The sequence below is a fragment of the Pinus tabuliformis genome, chromosome 2_2 (genome assembly GCF_031772625.1).
Source record: "Pinus tabuliformis cultivar Carrire ecotype Pingquan chromosome 2_2, CPIR1, whole genome shotgun sequence".
Lineage (NCBI taxonomy): Eukaryota > Viridiplantae > Streptophyta > Pinopsida > Pinales > Pinaceae > Pinus > Pinus tabuliformis.
This window is the reverse complement of record NC_142300.1, coordinates 1,014,652,393-1,014,669,296: the sequence shown is the minus strand read 5'-3', so window position 1 is coordinate 1,014,669,296 and position 16,904 is coordinate 1,014,652,393. Positions and strand designations below refer to the sequence as shown.

At 39.9% G+C, this 16,904-nt stretch overlaps 1 protein-coding gene across 2 annotated transcripts in view; it reads left to right on the top strand.

The window, feature by feature from the left end:
- LOC149196814 (uncharacterized) overlaps positions 1 to 16,904 on the top strand; it is a 211,818-nt gene that overhangs the window by 95,240 nt on the left and 99,674 nt on the right. For both annotated transcript variants that reach the window (XM_089405656.1, XM_089405657.1), the window contains one exon: positions 14,341 to 14,412. In XM_089405656.1, the coding sequence (XP_089261782.1) occupies positions 14,341 to 14,412 (72 nt within the window). The remainder of the gene's footprint in view (positions 1 to 14,340; positions 14,413 to 16,904) is intronic.

The following is a 16,904-nucleotide window of genomic DNA, read 5'->3' as shown; positions in this document are numbered from 1 at the left end:
ACCGAAGATATGTGTCTTGATATGTGAGTCGACTTGCTGTTAATATTCATTTTGAGGCCGACTTAGCTATTCTCTTCATCATTTTGCTTGCAGTCTTCTTCGGTGGAGGATGGTGCTTGTCTTTAAGGGCTACTTGACACTAGGTTGACTGTTCATTACATAAATGCTCAAGCAAAGCTCCTCAATATAATTTTGACTCTTTGACTTTCCTACACCTATAGAATGAGCAAGAAACTCATTCATATAATTTATAAAAATAATAATTCTTTTTCTTGATAAGTACAAAGATCAAAATTAAATTGTCAAATACCGAACTTAGTTACCCTTTTCTTCAAAAAGTCCTAGTGAAGGCCATGAATGGAAATGTAGACACATGAGAGACACAACATTCTTGTCTTCACCTAGGAAGACAGAATGGAGAATTGGGTAATCATCTGGCATCCGATGCTCTTTGAGGATATGGGGGGCATCCAAGACAAGAGTAGGCAAGATGATCGATATTCTTTGAGGGCTGGGAACCCAAGATAAGGATATTGTTAAAATTGGCAACTAGGGCCAAACTCCACATGGGTCATCTTATTTATGACAATTGATATTTTTCTTGGATTCCTCTCTTCGAGAGGTGTAGGGTTGATCTAAAGATCATCCCATTTTGATGTGTACAAATGAAGTTATGAATTTATTTTGATTATGGACAAATTGTCAAGGTCGGCTAGCAAACTCATGTAGGCTCAAAAGCCCAATAGTTACGTCTATTCATCCTCAACGTTACCCTATAAATACATGATACTTCATCCTCATTTAGTCATCACTCATTTTCACACATCTCCCTCTCCTCATCTGATTGGGAATGGATTTCTGGGCAGCTTCTCTCTCCACACGTGCGAAGGAAAGGACAATCATTTTTTGTTTCAGTGTTGACCAGGTTTGACCGAATTTCCAAAAGGCTGATTTGGGCTGCGTTGCCCCATTTTAGTGCGATTTTGTGTGGAGGAATTCTGTCATAGCAGGCTGTTGATATGGGCACAAGAACTGAGGCAATATGACTTCTGTTTTGACCAGCGTTGATTGTACTAGGGCTGGTCGTAGGGTTGACTGTTGTTGACTAGTTTTGACTGGACGTTTTCACACTGTTTTGGGTTGATTAGATTGCTGTTGGAGGCCGAAGTTGACTGGGTTTGACTGAGTTGAATTGAGGAAGAAATTTGTCATGTTGACCAACATTGACTTTTCTGGTTAGGGCTCTTTTGTTGATGTCATAAATTATCAGAATTTGTAAATTGTACTCTCTCTCTGTTGAACTATTAAAGACTAAAAGAAGATTTGATCAATGGTTTCCCCACATTGGGGTTTGTCCTTGGTTGGTGCCACATCTTTTGTCTTCTTGCCTTGACTTGTCTTCTGCTGTTTATGTTTACGTTCTATCAACATTTTACTTACATGTTTATGTGATTGTTAAACTGAAATTGATATTGGGATCATAAAGAAATTGAAGTAAAATTGTTCTAAAGCATAGAACATACCATTATTGTCTAAAATTAACATGGTATCAGAGCCGAGGTGAAAACAAAGCCTAAGCAAGAGTGAAAGAGCAATCACCAAAGACAGTTGGGCATGGACAAAAGACTCAATGGGTTCCTCATCCTACTTCCTGGTTGAAGACAAGCTCCATGATAAATCTGACTATCATGGATGGAAGATGTCTCTTGATTTGACCTTGGAAGAGAAGGAAGTGATGGATTATGTGCAGGGTAAAACCCCGGAGCCTCCTTCAAATGCACTGGTTGCTGCAAAGACCAAATATAATAAGGCTGAAGTCAAAGCGAAGAAGATTATCAGGGATTATATTGACAAGCATCTGGTGGCCTATACCTTCGAATTGAAGACCTCCAAGGAGATGTACGACAGGTTGGTCGGCATGTTCATGGTTAGTAATGCTAATCAAATTCTCTTTCTCAAGAATAAGTTGAAGGATATTAAGAAGGGAAAGGACGAGGACATTCAATCCTATTTCTTAAGGATTACAGAGATCAAGAATGATCTACTCTCGATTGGAGAAGTCATTCCTGACAGGGAACTTACTCTCACCACCCTTGTTGGACTCCCACCTGGGTGGTATGTATTTAGAATCACTATACTCAATAATGATTGAATTCAAGGGTTTGAAGAATTGATGTCGAGATGCATTCAAGAAGAAACAAGAATGGTGGAGCAAGAAATGCCTTCTAATAGAAGCAACCCCATTGTGTTCTCCGCTCATGCCGAGAGGAAGAACAATGCAGGTTCAAAGAAGCAAAGTCAAGGAAGACTAGGATTCAAAAAATGGAAGGAAGGGAAGATGCTTTGTTTGTAACAAGTTTGGCCACTATGCAAGGGAGTGTCCTAATAGAAGGGATACACCTTGAGATGATGCCTATCATAACAACTCCAGGGGCAACTTCAACAACAACGATCAAAGGATGGCATGTCCAATGGCAAAGGAAAAAGGAATGCAGGACATCAAGGAAATGGTCGACCCTCCAAGAAATCAAGGAACTCCAGGTATGATGAATCCAATGTTGTTAACAATAAGCAAAATGAGTACTATCTTATATCGTCCCTCTCCACTGCCTCTCCTCTAGACACTTTGGGAAATTGGCTGATTGATAGTGGTGCCTCAAGGCACCATCGGATACAAGGAAGCCCTCTCTAATCTGATAGAAAAGGAGACAAACATGGAGATCATTATTGGAGACGATGCCACCTATCTCGTGAAGGGAGTAGGGAGTGTTGCCCTTAAATTGAATCAAGGTAACACTATTCATTTGCAAGAAGTACTATATGTACCCGATCTCAAGAAGAACCTGGTGTCCATTTCAGCAATGGAAGATAAAGGATTCAAGGTGGCTTTTATCAATGGAAAGGTACGTGTTTGGAAAAGAAATTTCAAGGATGCTTTTACTATTGGGTTCAAGGTTGACACTTTGTATCAAGTTGGAGGAAGTCCATTGGGAGCCATGTCTTGCGACCTCTCGACAATTTGAACTATGGCACCGGAGGTTCCCCCATCTTCATTATAAGGCCCTACTTGATGTGGGACAGATGGTGACAGGTATGCCCGAGTTCAAAGTAGAGCATGAAGGTGTATGTCCGGGATGTGCTGAAGGAAAACTTACAAGGGGACCATTCCCCTCAAGTAATAGCAAGACCACAGACATATTGCAATCGATCCACTCCAACATATCTGGTATGATGCCCGTAAACTCCTTGGGAGGATACTTATATTACCTCACCTTTGTGGATGATTATTTTTGCAAGACCTGGATCTACTTCTTAAAGAAGAAGGATGAAGTGTTCACCTGGTTTCGACATTTCAAAGCCTTGATCGAAAACCAAGTCGAGAAGAAAATCAAGATATTGAGGACTGATAATGGGATCAAGTATGAATCTAATGAATTCCAATATAAGTCATGATGTCACCTTCGACGAAGGTATGGCCCTTAGGAAGATCAACAACCTTCCTATCCTAAGGAAGGACAAAGAAGCTAACACAGGAAATTAGGGTGAAAAAGAGGATGAAATGCTGCTTGATGTTAATGAACCTATGGATCCTATTGATCCACTACCTCCTTACCCTTCTTCTTCCAAAAGGAGACCCTCATGGCTTAGGGAGACTCTCGAAGATGCTGAGAGGCACATTGCACCAAGGGGGACTTTCTGTGAAAGCAAGAAGCTGAACAAATATCAAGGATTTTTGACCGCCATGAGCACTATCATTTAAAATGAGCCTTCATCATTCGAAGAAGCCGTGAAGCAACACGTATGGAAGGATGCTATGAATGAAGAATACGAGTCAAGTATGAAGAATGATGTCTGGGATGTGGTCCCTAGACCCCAGGACAAATCGGTTGTCACTTCTAAGTGGCTCTTCAAAATCAAGCATGGAGCTGATGGAAGTGCAAAAAAGTTCAAGGCTCGCTTTGTTGCTTGAGGCTTCTCTCAAAAGGAAGGTGTAGATTATGATGGGATATTTGCACCTGTTGCCCGATACACCACCATCCGCTCGATCATAGCCCTTGCTGCCTCGCCAGGTTGGAACCTACATCAAGTGGATGTCAAGACTGCCTTCTTGCATGGTTCAATCAAAGAGGAAGTCTATGTGGAACAACCCGAGGGCTTTGAAGTTCATGATCGAGAATCTCATGTATGCAAGTTGAAGAAATCTCTCTATGGATTGAAGCAAGTACGCTGGGCTTGGTATGAGAGGATCGATAGCTATCTGATGAAGCAGCTGGGATTCACTAGAAGTGAAGCCAATTCGAACCTTTACTTTAAGGTTGATAATGATAAACCTCTCATTCTGGTACTTAATGTGGATGGCCTCTCTCTGACAGGTGCAGACCCTCTCATTCACAAATGTAAGAGGGAGTTCGCTTCTGAATTTGAGATGAAGGACCTAGAACCGATGCACTACTTCCTAGGGTTGGAGGTTTGGCAAAAGCTAGGTGAAATTTTCCTCTCTCAAGGAAAATATGTTGCGAAGATATTGGAAAGATTTGGGATGGTAGACTGCAATCTTGTGACTACTCTGATGGAACTTAATTTTAAGAAGTTATGTGGTAGTGCTGCTGGACCTGAATTGTGAAATGCTTCTGAGTATCGTCAACTCATAGGAGTAGTGATGTTCTTGGTGAACTCCCATCCTGACATTTGTTTTACAGTTAACACACTGAGCCAATACATGGTTCAGCCTCATCATATATATTTGATTGCCACCAAGAATCTTTTGAGATATCTTCGGTGCACAATCACTCATGGACTGAGATACACTGCTGGAAATGTGAGGCTGCATGGTTATTTTGATGCTGATTGGGCTGGCAGTGTGGTGGATTGCAAGAGCACTTATGGATGTTGTTTTTCTTTGGGTTCTGCTTCGATATCCTGGATGAGCAGGAAGCAGAAATCGGTTTCCTTGAGCACTGCCGAGGCTGAATACATAATTGCTAGTATGGCCTCCTGTGAAGCTGTCTGGTTGAGGAAGCTCTTCAGTGAACTGTTTGGACATGTGTTGGATACCACCGTGATCCTTTGTGACAACCAGAGTGGGATCCGATTATCAGAGAATCCCGTGTTTCATGATCGCTCCAAGCATATAGATATCAGGTACCACTTTATTCGGTATATGGTACAACGAGGAACAATAAGGCTCCATCACATTGGGATTGATGAGCAAATCACCGATATTTTGACAAAGCCCCCGGTGAAGGTCAAATTCTTGGCCTTCTAAGAACAACTTAGAGTCGTGGAGAGACCCTCTTATGAGGGTCCTGTATGAGATGGACATTGAGCTCTGGGAGCTCCAGGGGGGCTTGGGGTACTTCTTGGAGCAGTGAGCAACCATAGGGTGAGTGGTTCAGCCTTCCCCTAGTGGTTTGCTATGTACAGGGTGAGTTGTTCATTATTCCCCTGTGATATCCCTTGGCGACATGTGAGCAGGATGAGTGGTTCATCCTTCTCCTGCCGAGACATCCTACCCATGCAGTCTGGGACTCATGGGAAGTACCTCTCCTCTGGCCAATGAGTAGGGAAATGAGGATAGGGACCATAGTACTACCGATGGACGCATTGTGTACTACCGTAGTCCCTATGCTAGGATGTCTCATATTGATCTAGGATCAATGGGAACTGACTTCGGGTCAGTAAGAGTGCTTTGAGACACTCTCTTTTGTTTGGAACTGACTTCGGCTCAGTAAGAGCGGTGTGAGACACTCTCTTTTGATTAGAACTGACTTCGGGTCAGTAAGAGTGGTATTAGACACTCTCTTTTGATTGGGACTGACTTCGGGTCAGTAGAGAATAATATGATACATTCTCGATCACTTCTTCTTCTTCATAGTTCAGCAAAGCAGTGCATGGATGGCAGAGATAGTACAAATTGACAGATGGAGCTCTCCCTAGTTGAGAGGGAGTGTTAAAATTGGCAACTAGGGCCAAACTCCACATGGGTCATCTTATTTATGACAACTGATATTTTTCTTGGATTCCTCTCTCCGAGAGGTGTAGGATTGATCTAAATATCATCCCATTTTGACATGTACAATTGAAGTTATAAATTTATTTTCATTATGGACAAATTGCAGTGTTCCACGGGGACTCGCCCCCACCCCTACGGGTCTAGTTTCCTCGCTCCCCCGCGCTCCGGGGACTTGGGGACGAGTAGGGGACGTTTCCCCACGCTCCCAAAATGGAGGAAACTCGGGGGGACGTGCCAGGGAAACGTTTCCCTTCCCTGAGGGGACGTTTCCCCACGCTCCCAAAAAATGGCCTTGCTTATAGTTTATGATTTAATAGACCAAAAGTGGTACAAAGCTACTCATGTTCTGTATGGGGATAACGTCTTGTGCTGTCTTTTGGTTTCAACAAGCGTTATTTTAGAGGGTCAGTATCATGGAAATTTGCTGGACCATATAGCACGTACATGAATTTTCCCTTTTAAAACTTCTCCTTTTTTTCTCAAGTGATGGCTGGATTACAGTGGGGAGATAACTGGAGTGACAAGCAAAGAATATGAGACATTCAGTTTGTGTTTTTAATTTGCATGACATTTGACATACAAAATATGGAAGCAGCACCTATGTCATGTGGGAAATAATTGGGTGGACTATAGACTAACATGCGTTTACTGCAAGCATGACAAAATACTATGGGCAACAAGAAATCTCAGGAACTGTCGTTATATATGAATTTATACAGTTACAAAATTTACACAGAGCACAGTGGCTTAGTTTGAATTCTCAGGGCTGAAAATTATTTTCACCCCTCAAATACACTGCTAGTTTGAAGTTTGAAACTTTGAACTGCATGGCATTGCTCTAATAAGGTAGACAAATTATCCATGCCATCGTTGGTCACCCAAGTTGGTTCGTAGATGGTCATCCTGCAGTCAATGTCATTTGATAGTAAACTGTCAGAAACTCTTTCATGTGATCTTCTCATCTCTCCTGGAACTAAAACTCTTCTTTCAGCATATGGTGTACTGTCTATATTATATATAATATAACAAACTTTCTAGCTGTTGGATCCAATACAGCTGGACAACCCATTGTAGTTGCCCCTTCTACTGCCAATGCAGTGTTCCTGATCTGTTCATTTACCTTTTCACAGAATTCAGTGGCTACCTTATCAATCTGAAGCTCTCCCTCTGTCTGACCAAAATCTAAATTAGAATTTGACCAAGCTGAATTAGAATTTTAAATTTATTATTTTATATGATATTATAAATTTGGATAATGTCAAATGATATTCATATCAATGATCATGCTTTGCAGCTTTTCAATTCAAACCAAATTGTCATAGTGGACTCAATTAATAAATTATATTTTATATTTATAAATTTTTAAGACCCTGATGCTCCCCCACGTTTCCTAAAAAATGGTAGGGAGCTTTTGCATAGGCCGCTCCCGCGCCCCCTCGCTCCCTCGCCCCCTCGCTCCCTCGCCCCCTCGTCCCGGAACCTTGGTGGAACATTGACAAATTGTCAAGGTTGGCCAACAAACTCATGTAGGCTCAAAAGCCCAACAGTCATGTCTATTCATCCTCAATGTTAGCCTATAAATACATGATGCCTCATCCTCATTTGGACATCACTCATCTTCACACATCTCTCTCTCCTCATCTGATTGGGTACAGATTTCTGGGCAGCTTCTCTCTCCACACGTGCGAAGGAAAGGACAATCATTTTCTATTTCAGCGTTGACCAGGTTTGACCGAATTTCTAGAAGGCTGTTTTGGGTTGCGTTGACCAAGCGTTGACCTGTTTTAGTGTGATTTTGGGTGGAGGAATTATGTCCTGGTAGGCTGCAGATCTAGGCATAAGAACCGAGGCAATCTGACCTCTTTTTTGACTAGTGTTGACTGTACTAGGGCTGGCCGTAGGGTTGACTTTTGTTGACCAATTTTGACTGGACTTTTTTGGACTGTTTTGGGCTGATTAGACTCGCTGTTGGAGGCTGAAGTTGACTGGGTTTGATCGAGCTGAATTGAGGAAGAAAATCGGCCTTGTTGACCAGCGTTGACTTTTCTGGTTAGGGCTCTTTTGCTGTTGTCATAAATTATCAGAATTTGTAAATTGTACTATCTCTCTCTGCTGAACTATTGAAGACTAAAAGAAGATTTGATTAAGGGTTTCCCCACATTGGGGTTTGTCCCTGGCTGGTGCCACATCTTGTGTCCTCTTGTCTTGGCTTGTCTTCTACTATTTATCTTTATGTTCTATCAACATTTTACTTACATGTTTATGTGATTGCTAAACTAAAATTGATATTGGGCTCATAAAGAAATTGAAGTAAAATTGCTCTAAAGCATAGAACATACCATTGTTGTCTAAAATTAATAGATAGTCCTAGAAGGTCATACTTAGTGAACACCCGGGTGGGTATGTACCTTGAGAGACAATGTTGAATGTGTCTATCGTCATTGGTCTTACCAACATTGTGCTCTGATCTAATGAGAGATAGAGCTGTCAGTCAAGGCCTTGCTGTGGAAACAATGTTGGTTACTATGATGCTATATAGATGGGTTACCAATCCGATTCTTCTTATGAGAAATTCTTTAGATTGAGAATGACCAAGTACCATTATAAATACCTCCCTAGTTAAGAGGGAGTGTTGAAGAAAGTGTAACTAGGTTCGGTATTTACAAATGTAATTTTGATCTTTGTACTTGTCAAGAAAAATAAATATTATTTTTGTAAATTATAAGAATGAGTTTCTTGCTCATTCCATAGGTCTAAGAAAGTCAAAGAGTCAAAGACATGTGTAAAGAGATCTTCTTGAGCATATATGTAATGTATACAAGTCTATAAAATGGTGTCTAACAACCCTCCAGTAATGACAAGGACAATCCTCTTCACGTCGGCCATCAAATGAATTAAATAGAAGTCATGTCGGCTTGCAAAAGGAGACACAACAGTTCACTTGGTCAAGTCGGCTTAATATGGAGACATAACCACTATATATACCTAGCTAGGGTCATCGCAAAAGAGAAGAACATAAACTCGCATTTCTCTGAGATAATTCAGTGGGGTACAGGTCTGCAATCCGCGTTACAGGAGAGCACAAATTCGGACTTCTCTGCAACTTCAGGTGAGGATAGAGACTCCCATTCTCTGTGACTTTTGGATGGTTACAGGATGGGTACAGGTTTGAGATCCTTGCAGTTTGGATGGAAAAACAATGAGACAATTTCAAATAGATGTCACAGAGATACAGTCTCAGGTGCAATAAAGAAAGTTGGTCTCTGTCTCGACATATAGTCATGATCTCAATATGCCTTATGAATAGTCCTCACAGTGACACACACTGTCTCATCATACATACTGTCTCGACATAATACTCTATCAACATACTTAACATAGTCGTGTTCTTGGCATAATAGTCTTGATCTAAATCCTACTGAAGACTAGATCATGATGAAGATCTCAGAGCATTACATGAACCAAGGTCATGATGAAGATCTCAGAGCATTACATGAACCAAGGTCATGATGAAGAATGGTATGATGACCTCGTTGATATGGTGAAGATCTCTATGAAGATGCAACAGGATGTTCTCAGTGATGGCAACAGTAATGAAGATCTTAGCAGTGTAGTGATGATGATCTCAACAATGACATAGAAGAGGATTGGTGTCTTGGTCTTGGAGTGGCTTAGTAAGTCAAGGGTCATGGTATTGGTATTCGTCAATTGGAATCTCTATAAGAAGAATTTTGTGCTGGTTTTCCTCCTCAAGAGGGAGAGGTTTTGGCCCTGGCAGAAAGCCAACATTTTGTGTTCTTGTCTCTTTGTTATGGTAGCTATTTGATGAATTAAAGAAGACACACTAACATTCATGCATATGCTAATAAGCTAAATGTTAAATATCTCACAAATAGTTATCATGCTAAGAAGAATCTCATTAACTCCATGCCCTAGATTCTTCAACAATCCTAAGGTAAATCAACCTTCCTTTATTTATACAAGGGAAACCAAGTCAATTTTACCTTAAATTAGGCTAAAAGCCGTAAAGATAATATAAAATGTGATTACGAGGTGGATAGGTTGCAAGCTTAACGCAATGATAAAGCATAAAAGCAAGCCTCTTTTAACCCACATGTGTGAGCTAAAATGCCTCCAATGGTGATGCCATTCTCCAAAAGGTGGCTCTTTCGTTAGAGAAATCAGAGTGTTCCGGGGTTTCAGTGTGTGGTCAGGTAGTTCCAGGTGAGTTTTCACACAACGATAGTTCCAGGGACAACGAGCGGTATCGGACAACGAACGGTAGGGACAACGAGGGAGACTACAAGTTCCATGCAAATTTTCAGACAACGATAGTTTAAGGGAGGCAATGACAATTCCAAGTAGCGTTCTGGGGTTTCAAGGAACGGTCAGGAAGTATTTTAGGCAATGTTCCCAGAGTTCCAGACAATGGTCAAGCACAACATTCAACTCGAGGTTTGTAAAGAACAGGTCTGACCCACATCTTTCTCTTTCTCAGATTATTTGCTCTGTACATTGCTTTTGTTTCAAAGCAGCAAACAAAAACCTGAACCTTCCAAAATTGGGTCCCTTAAACCTTTTGTAAACGAAAAATAACTTGTTAAGATAACCTCGCATGGAGATAGGGGGCCCAATGCAGAGAAAATGCATGGTTTGGTGGAAACCAAGTTCTCGGGAAACATAGAGTTAGGGAAAAGTACTTCAAACAAGTGGGAAGTAGCGGATGGTTTCCAAATGCAATTACTAGGTTCAGTATTAAGGAGACTTTTGGAGGAAGGCTGGTACACACATTGGAATCACACTCTCCAAGTCTTGGGAGGAGTTAGGCAGTCCTACTCCAGCATTGCTGCAGAGAATATAAGTGGGACTTGGAATCCCTTTCTACCGGGGTTTTCTCAAGCTAATGCATTTGGCATAAATGAGAGGTTGATTTTTGTGAATGCAAAGCAATACAAGGGGATTTTATGGCACAGACAGGCCAAAAAGTTGAGTGTCACAGAGATCTTACCAAAAACAACTAAAAACAATACAATTGTCACTTGCAAAATGCATTTGTTAGTAGAAGCACAGGCAGATCAAGGTGTGGTTAGTGGCAAAAATAAAGAGGTTTTATCGAAAGTAGAGGACCCAATAATGTCATAATAAAGCACATGCAAATGGAAGAATCCCCAGGTCAAATGAGGTTGACCTGGGGACTTACCAACGTGCAAAGGAGGTCGAATTCTAGATTTCAGGCCAAAGAGAATTGTTATGATCATTCAACTTAGGGCTTTGAATATCTAATTTATTTAAGGCATATTGCTCGGTAAAATCAGTAAAAGCACTAAGTGTGGAAGAGCAAGCAAATTGGCCTTTTTGGCTTTGGAAAAATTAGCAAAATTTCTATTTAGACAAGGAAATCAAAATAACTTATCTTTTTTGATGAAATTAGCAAGAACACTCCAATTTAGGATTTTCTTTGATTGGCAATGATAGTAAGGTGGATTGTGTTTTTTGGAAAGCCAAAAAATGGAAAAAATGGCAAGTACACCTAGCAAGGGAGTTAGGGTTTAGGCAATTCAATTTAAGGTTTTAGCCCAAAACAAGTTAAGAACCTCATACCAATTGGAATCCTCCAACCAACCACCACGTGTCATACTGAGAAAACACATCCTCCTGCTCAATATTATACTTGACTCATTGTTCTTCACTCACCAAAATCCTAGGACCATTGCACACTTGAACTGTGACATCACACTGTTCACCTGCTTTAAATATAACTGCTAATTATAGACATGCCCAAAATAGCAGTCTAACTCCTAAAATGTAGGAATAGCACTAAAGGCTGAAAATGAAGATGAGAATTGTGATGCTGCCAAATATCACACTTCTGAAAAAAGATTTTTCTAAAATAGCAATGTTTCATATGCCAATGAAAGCAGTCTCATTCAGTATTGCAAACATCGGCATTGGGATAAAATCGGCAAGTGTCAGGAAAACCAAAAGATCATAAAAATTGGGAAAATATCAGTAAAAATTGGCAAACATTGGCAAACTTAAAAAAATACAAAAGTTAAAAAAGTAAAAAAAAAGTCTAAAAAAAAAAAATCACTTGAATGATGATTTTTTCATTCAAATCATGATTTTTCTCCCTTGAAAAAATCACTGATTTTTTGGCCAATAAAATCGACCACGCCCAAAAAAATTCGGCCAGGCCCAAAAATCGGAATTCTGCGATAAATTGGGATGTTTGCAATACTGGTCTCATTAGACATGCTTTTCTACGAGGAACCCAAATATATACTCAGAAACAATATGCAAGCTAAAAGTATTAGTGTCACAAAACTGCTTTCATGTCGCTTGAAACAGGCTCATTGGCATCATTAGCCTGTGAGGACCAAGAATATGAAAAAAATTCTGACACAAGGGCCTGGGAACTCGGGATCCACTAAAAAAACAAACTGCTAGAAATAATAGTTTCTTCGAGTCTGGTGAAACTTTAAAGTTCCTATGGGATTTTTGCCCCTCCGGGTTCTAATCTTAACTATGTTTTTCAACAAAACATAAAGGGCTATATGTCATAAAAGCAGTGTACATTCATTCATTCATTCATGTAACATTTGGTATTCTTTCATATAATGTACTAATGATATAAAGGATATTCGGCTGCCATGTGTACTTCAGCAAACTATTATAAATTAGGATTGGTTGTCCAATGAACAGCAGGCCTATGCAACAACCAATTCACCAATACAATTCCAACTGTGATATCAATATTCAATATTCCGACTGTAGCCCACCAAAAACAATTACCACTAGCACTATCTAATCCGCAGCTTACTCTAACCTTATTTTGGACCAAATCTGTTCAGATATTGTCCAGGCTGCTTCTGGACCTTGTAGCCCTTTGTTGACTTAGTATGCCCGCAGTCCGGGTTGCTATTCTGATTTCTGTCATGGGTGACTTAACACTGGCTCTGTGTTGACTCCTGCTGCCCTGCAGGGTGATCAACAGCCGACCTTGTCAACTGTTATCTGGCCCGTTCTCCCCTTCATCCCACTTTAGTTGCCAACAGAAATTATACTTCGGCCCTACGGCCCTGTCCTGCGGCACTGCGGACCCTGTCCCTGCGATCCTCAGCCCTGTGGTCTGCAGCCTCCTGACAGAAACCTCAAATGCCTCGCTGCTACTGAATCCACTCACTGTGCCTCAGAACCCTTGACGTCTGCTTCAGGCAAATTCAGTAGGTTTTCCCAGCAGGGTTTTCCCACTAATCTGTCCGCAGAAGATTATCCCCTGTGCCTGACAGATAAACCAGATGAGCGATTTCCCTTTGAAAGATTATGCCGGACGAATGAGAAGAAGAAAAAGGCTGACTGGGGTAGAAAGTTTCACCACCGAAATCATAGAGATTAGCTAGGGGGGGATCACCTCCACCGAAACTAGACAAAGGAAAAAGGGGTTGTAAAACCCTCAGAGCCTCAGATCAAAGAAAAAAATAATTCAATTCAAGTCGATGAAGATAAAATGATTCCATCTCTCCTTTATTTATAGATTCCTCGTGGGGTTTTTCTTCCTTAATCTAATGCAAGGGGTTGCAAGTGTGGCCCCCAATTTGGGCTTTTTGCACCAGCCACCCCAAATTTACTCAATGTTGCCTCAAAACATTTGGATAATGGGTTCCCCCTTTATGAAAGACTATAGCCCACGGGGTTGGGTAGGCTATTTCGTCCTCCCTTGGGCAACTAATCCATCAGGGACATTAGATACACTGACTCTGTAGCTAGCTCTGATCACTGTGAAGAAACGGATGGATCTGTAATGGGACCAGCATAATCTAGCTAGATCTTAACCCTACAGTTGTGCAGGCAATTTGGGGTTAGCAGGTGTGTTATTGACAAAATATGAGTTTCGAAAATCATAAATGTATAGAAACCTCTTATAATAGATATAGAAAGTTAAAAGAGCCAACAGGATATGGAATGCACACTAGGACAGTATTATTATTTAAGTGAAAAAATGATTGTCCTTCTTGTCATTATTAGCTATAACTTTATAACAGATGATGAGACACAATACATTTGTTTTCAATGAAAAAGTTAATGTGTTTACTGGCCTGTTTAATGTAATCTTTCTGTAAATGTCGGTGAATAGTGTATTATCTAAATATTTACTGCAGTTTCATAACATCTACTTAGGATAAGATCTTTGTGTACATTGCTTTTCATTGTTAAAAGTGATGAATTATCTAATAAAAACATACTTGCCCTTTCAGTCTTTTCTTTTTGCACTGACACAGACTAGAGGGTATCCAAATTGTCATCTAAAAGACCGTACTTGAATTCAGGGCTTACTTCTCTGAAGAACTTGGATTTGTCAGACTCTGAAGTAGGCAGCAATGGACTCCAGCATTTGGCAGGTCTCTCTTCTTGTATATGTTTCTTTCTCCTTTGTTCTATGGTCACTAGGATTCTCTTTTTTAGCATGTATTTCCAAATGCCTCCTGGTGAGTTACAACAACTAAAAGTGTACACTCATTTGGATCGATGTGTTAGTCTGTGATATTGCTGTGATATTGCATGTGTTAAATTTGTCATCCAGTTCATGTATTTTGAAGCTCCTGGTGATTCCAATGCGTTTGGTATAACCTTATATATAAGATTCACTCAGATGTGTACACACCTCTTTTTAAGGCTTCTGTAAAAAGTTCAATTGCTGTTGCAGGATCTTGTGTCTTTGATTGTCAAAAAAATTTGTTGTCTCAGAAACGGCAAGGAAGTTATTCTAATGAATTTTCTGGGTGTGAGATCTTGAGTCCTGTTAATGTATTCATTTTACAATACAGGAATGCAGATTTTGTTCTTTCTGTGTCTCATAATTCACAGTATTAGTTTTTAGGATGGAATTTTTTTGTCAAGTTATTGATGAACTCGCATTGGAAGTTATATGCTTCAACGTCTCATTGGAGTTTTTATCTTTTGAGGGAAGATTCTCAGTCTTGTTGATTAACTAATGCAAATTGAAAGCATGGAAGCATAATTGCCTTTGGATACAATAATTCGCTGGTTGATGATTTTGAAATTGAAATTTTCTTGTACAACTGCTTCCTTGGACTTGTGACAACATGAGTGAAACATTCTGCTCCATATGGGGACACATTGCTTCATTGAAGTGACGTGAGAATCCAGAATCCTGTATCCAAGAAAACAAAAGTCCATCAAATAGATATCCACTCATAATCAAAATCATCATGCATATATAGAATATCTGTTGGAATAGAAAAATCTACTCTTAACATATAACTAAATGATACTATACAAAGATGCCCAATGATATCAGACATCATCCCTCTGTATACTGAGCATCTGCCAACTTTCTGGCAAGTCCATGGTTTGCTTCTCTGACGTGCCATGCCGAATCTTGAGGATTCTAGGACGAATCTTGAGGATTCTAGGATTTTGCCTTATCCGTATATCAAACTGCTCTCAACCATCAGATGCATCAAACCTCTTCTTTCTTCTTTTCCATCTTTTACTTTTGTTTCTGGCAGGCTGTGATGCTAATAATAGGACCAATATAGATTTTCTGTCTTGATCTTGAAAATGCATGGTTGAAAGATCTAAAGAATTTGAAGTATGCCCAATCTTATTTTGAATAATCTCTGTCAAAGGTGACACATAAGCTTGATCTTTCTCAATTTCTTTTTCAACCATGGCACTTCTAGTGAACTTGTCTCAATGGGGCAACTGACCTCTTTGCAATGAGATGAGAATCACTCTGGCGGACTGGGAGATTTATGATCTTAAATCTTAGACTTTTGTGATCCATATTGCAAATAATGGGAGGCTCAGGATTTGTCGAAAGTTCTTTGTTTCTTTCATCATCTGATCATCATCTGATCCATGTTGATAGTCATGCTCCTGTGATCTTTCCATCTTTTGTATCTTACTGTAAAGAGTGATCTATTCAATTTTCATGGCATTCATTTGATTAGAATGCTCAACCCTCATAGCACTGATTTCCTTGGCATGGTTTTCTTCCATGGTCAACAACTTATTCTGAAGACATATCTGACCAACTTCCATATCATTTATCACTTTGACATGATTTTCCTCCATAGTGATCAAATGGTCTTGCATGGTGGTCATCTGATTAGAATGATTAATTTCCATGATTTTCAGTTCCTCAACATGTTGTTCTTCTATGGCTAATAACCTGTTTTGAAGACCGACTTCCTTGTCCTGCATAGAGCTCATTTCTTTCTTATGATTTTCCTCCATGCTATCCATCATGTTCTGAAGGGTGATTGTCTGAGTAACTTCCATTGCTTGTAACCTGTTTTCCATGGCACTCATCTCCTTAGCATGATCGGTAACTAATTTTGCTTGATTAAGTTCCATGCTCTGAATTACTTGCGTTTGATTCTTTATTACTTGCGTGTATTCAGTTCTCATGATGGACATCTGATTAGAATGATTAACTTCTATGGCTTTAATCATTTGAACTAACTTTTTGCTTGATTAAGTTCCATGCTTTGAATTACTTGCATTTGATTCTTTATTACTTGCGTGTATTCAGTTCTCATGATGGACATCTGATTAGAATGATTAACTTCTATGGCTTTAATCATTTGAACTAACTTTTTGCTTGATTAAGTTCCATGCTCTGAATTACTTGCATTTGATTCTTTATTACTTGCGTGTATTCAGTTCTCATGATGGACATCTGATTAGAATGATTAAATTCTATGGCTTTAATCATTTGAGCTAACTCCTCGATACGATGCTTATCACTTTCCTTTTCATCATCAAAATGATTAATTTGGTTACTAGTCTCTGCCTTTCCACTATCGAGGATTCTTCTTGCAATAGCACAAGTAGATTCATCATGAAAACTTTCACAAGGTCTGTA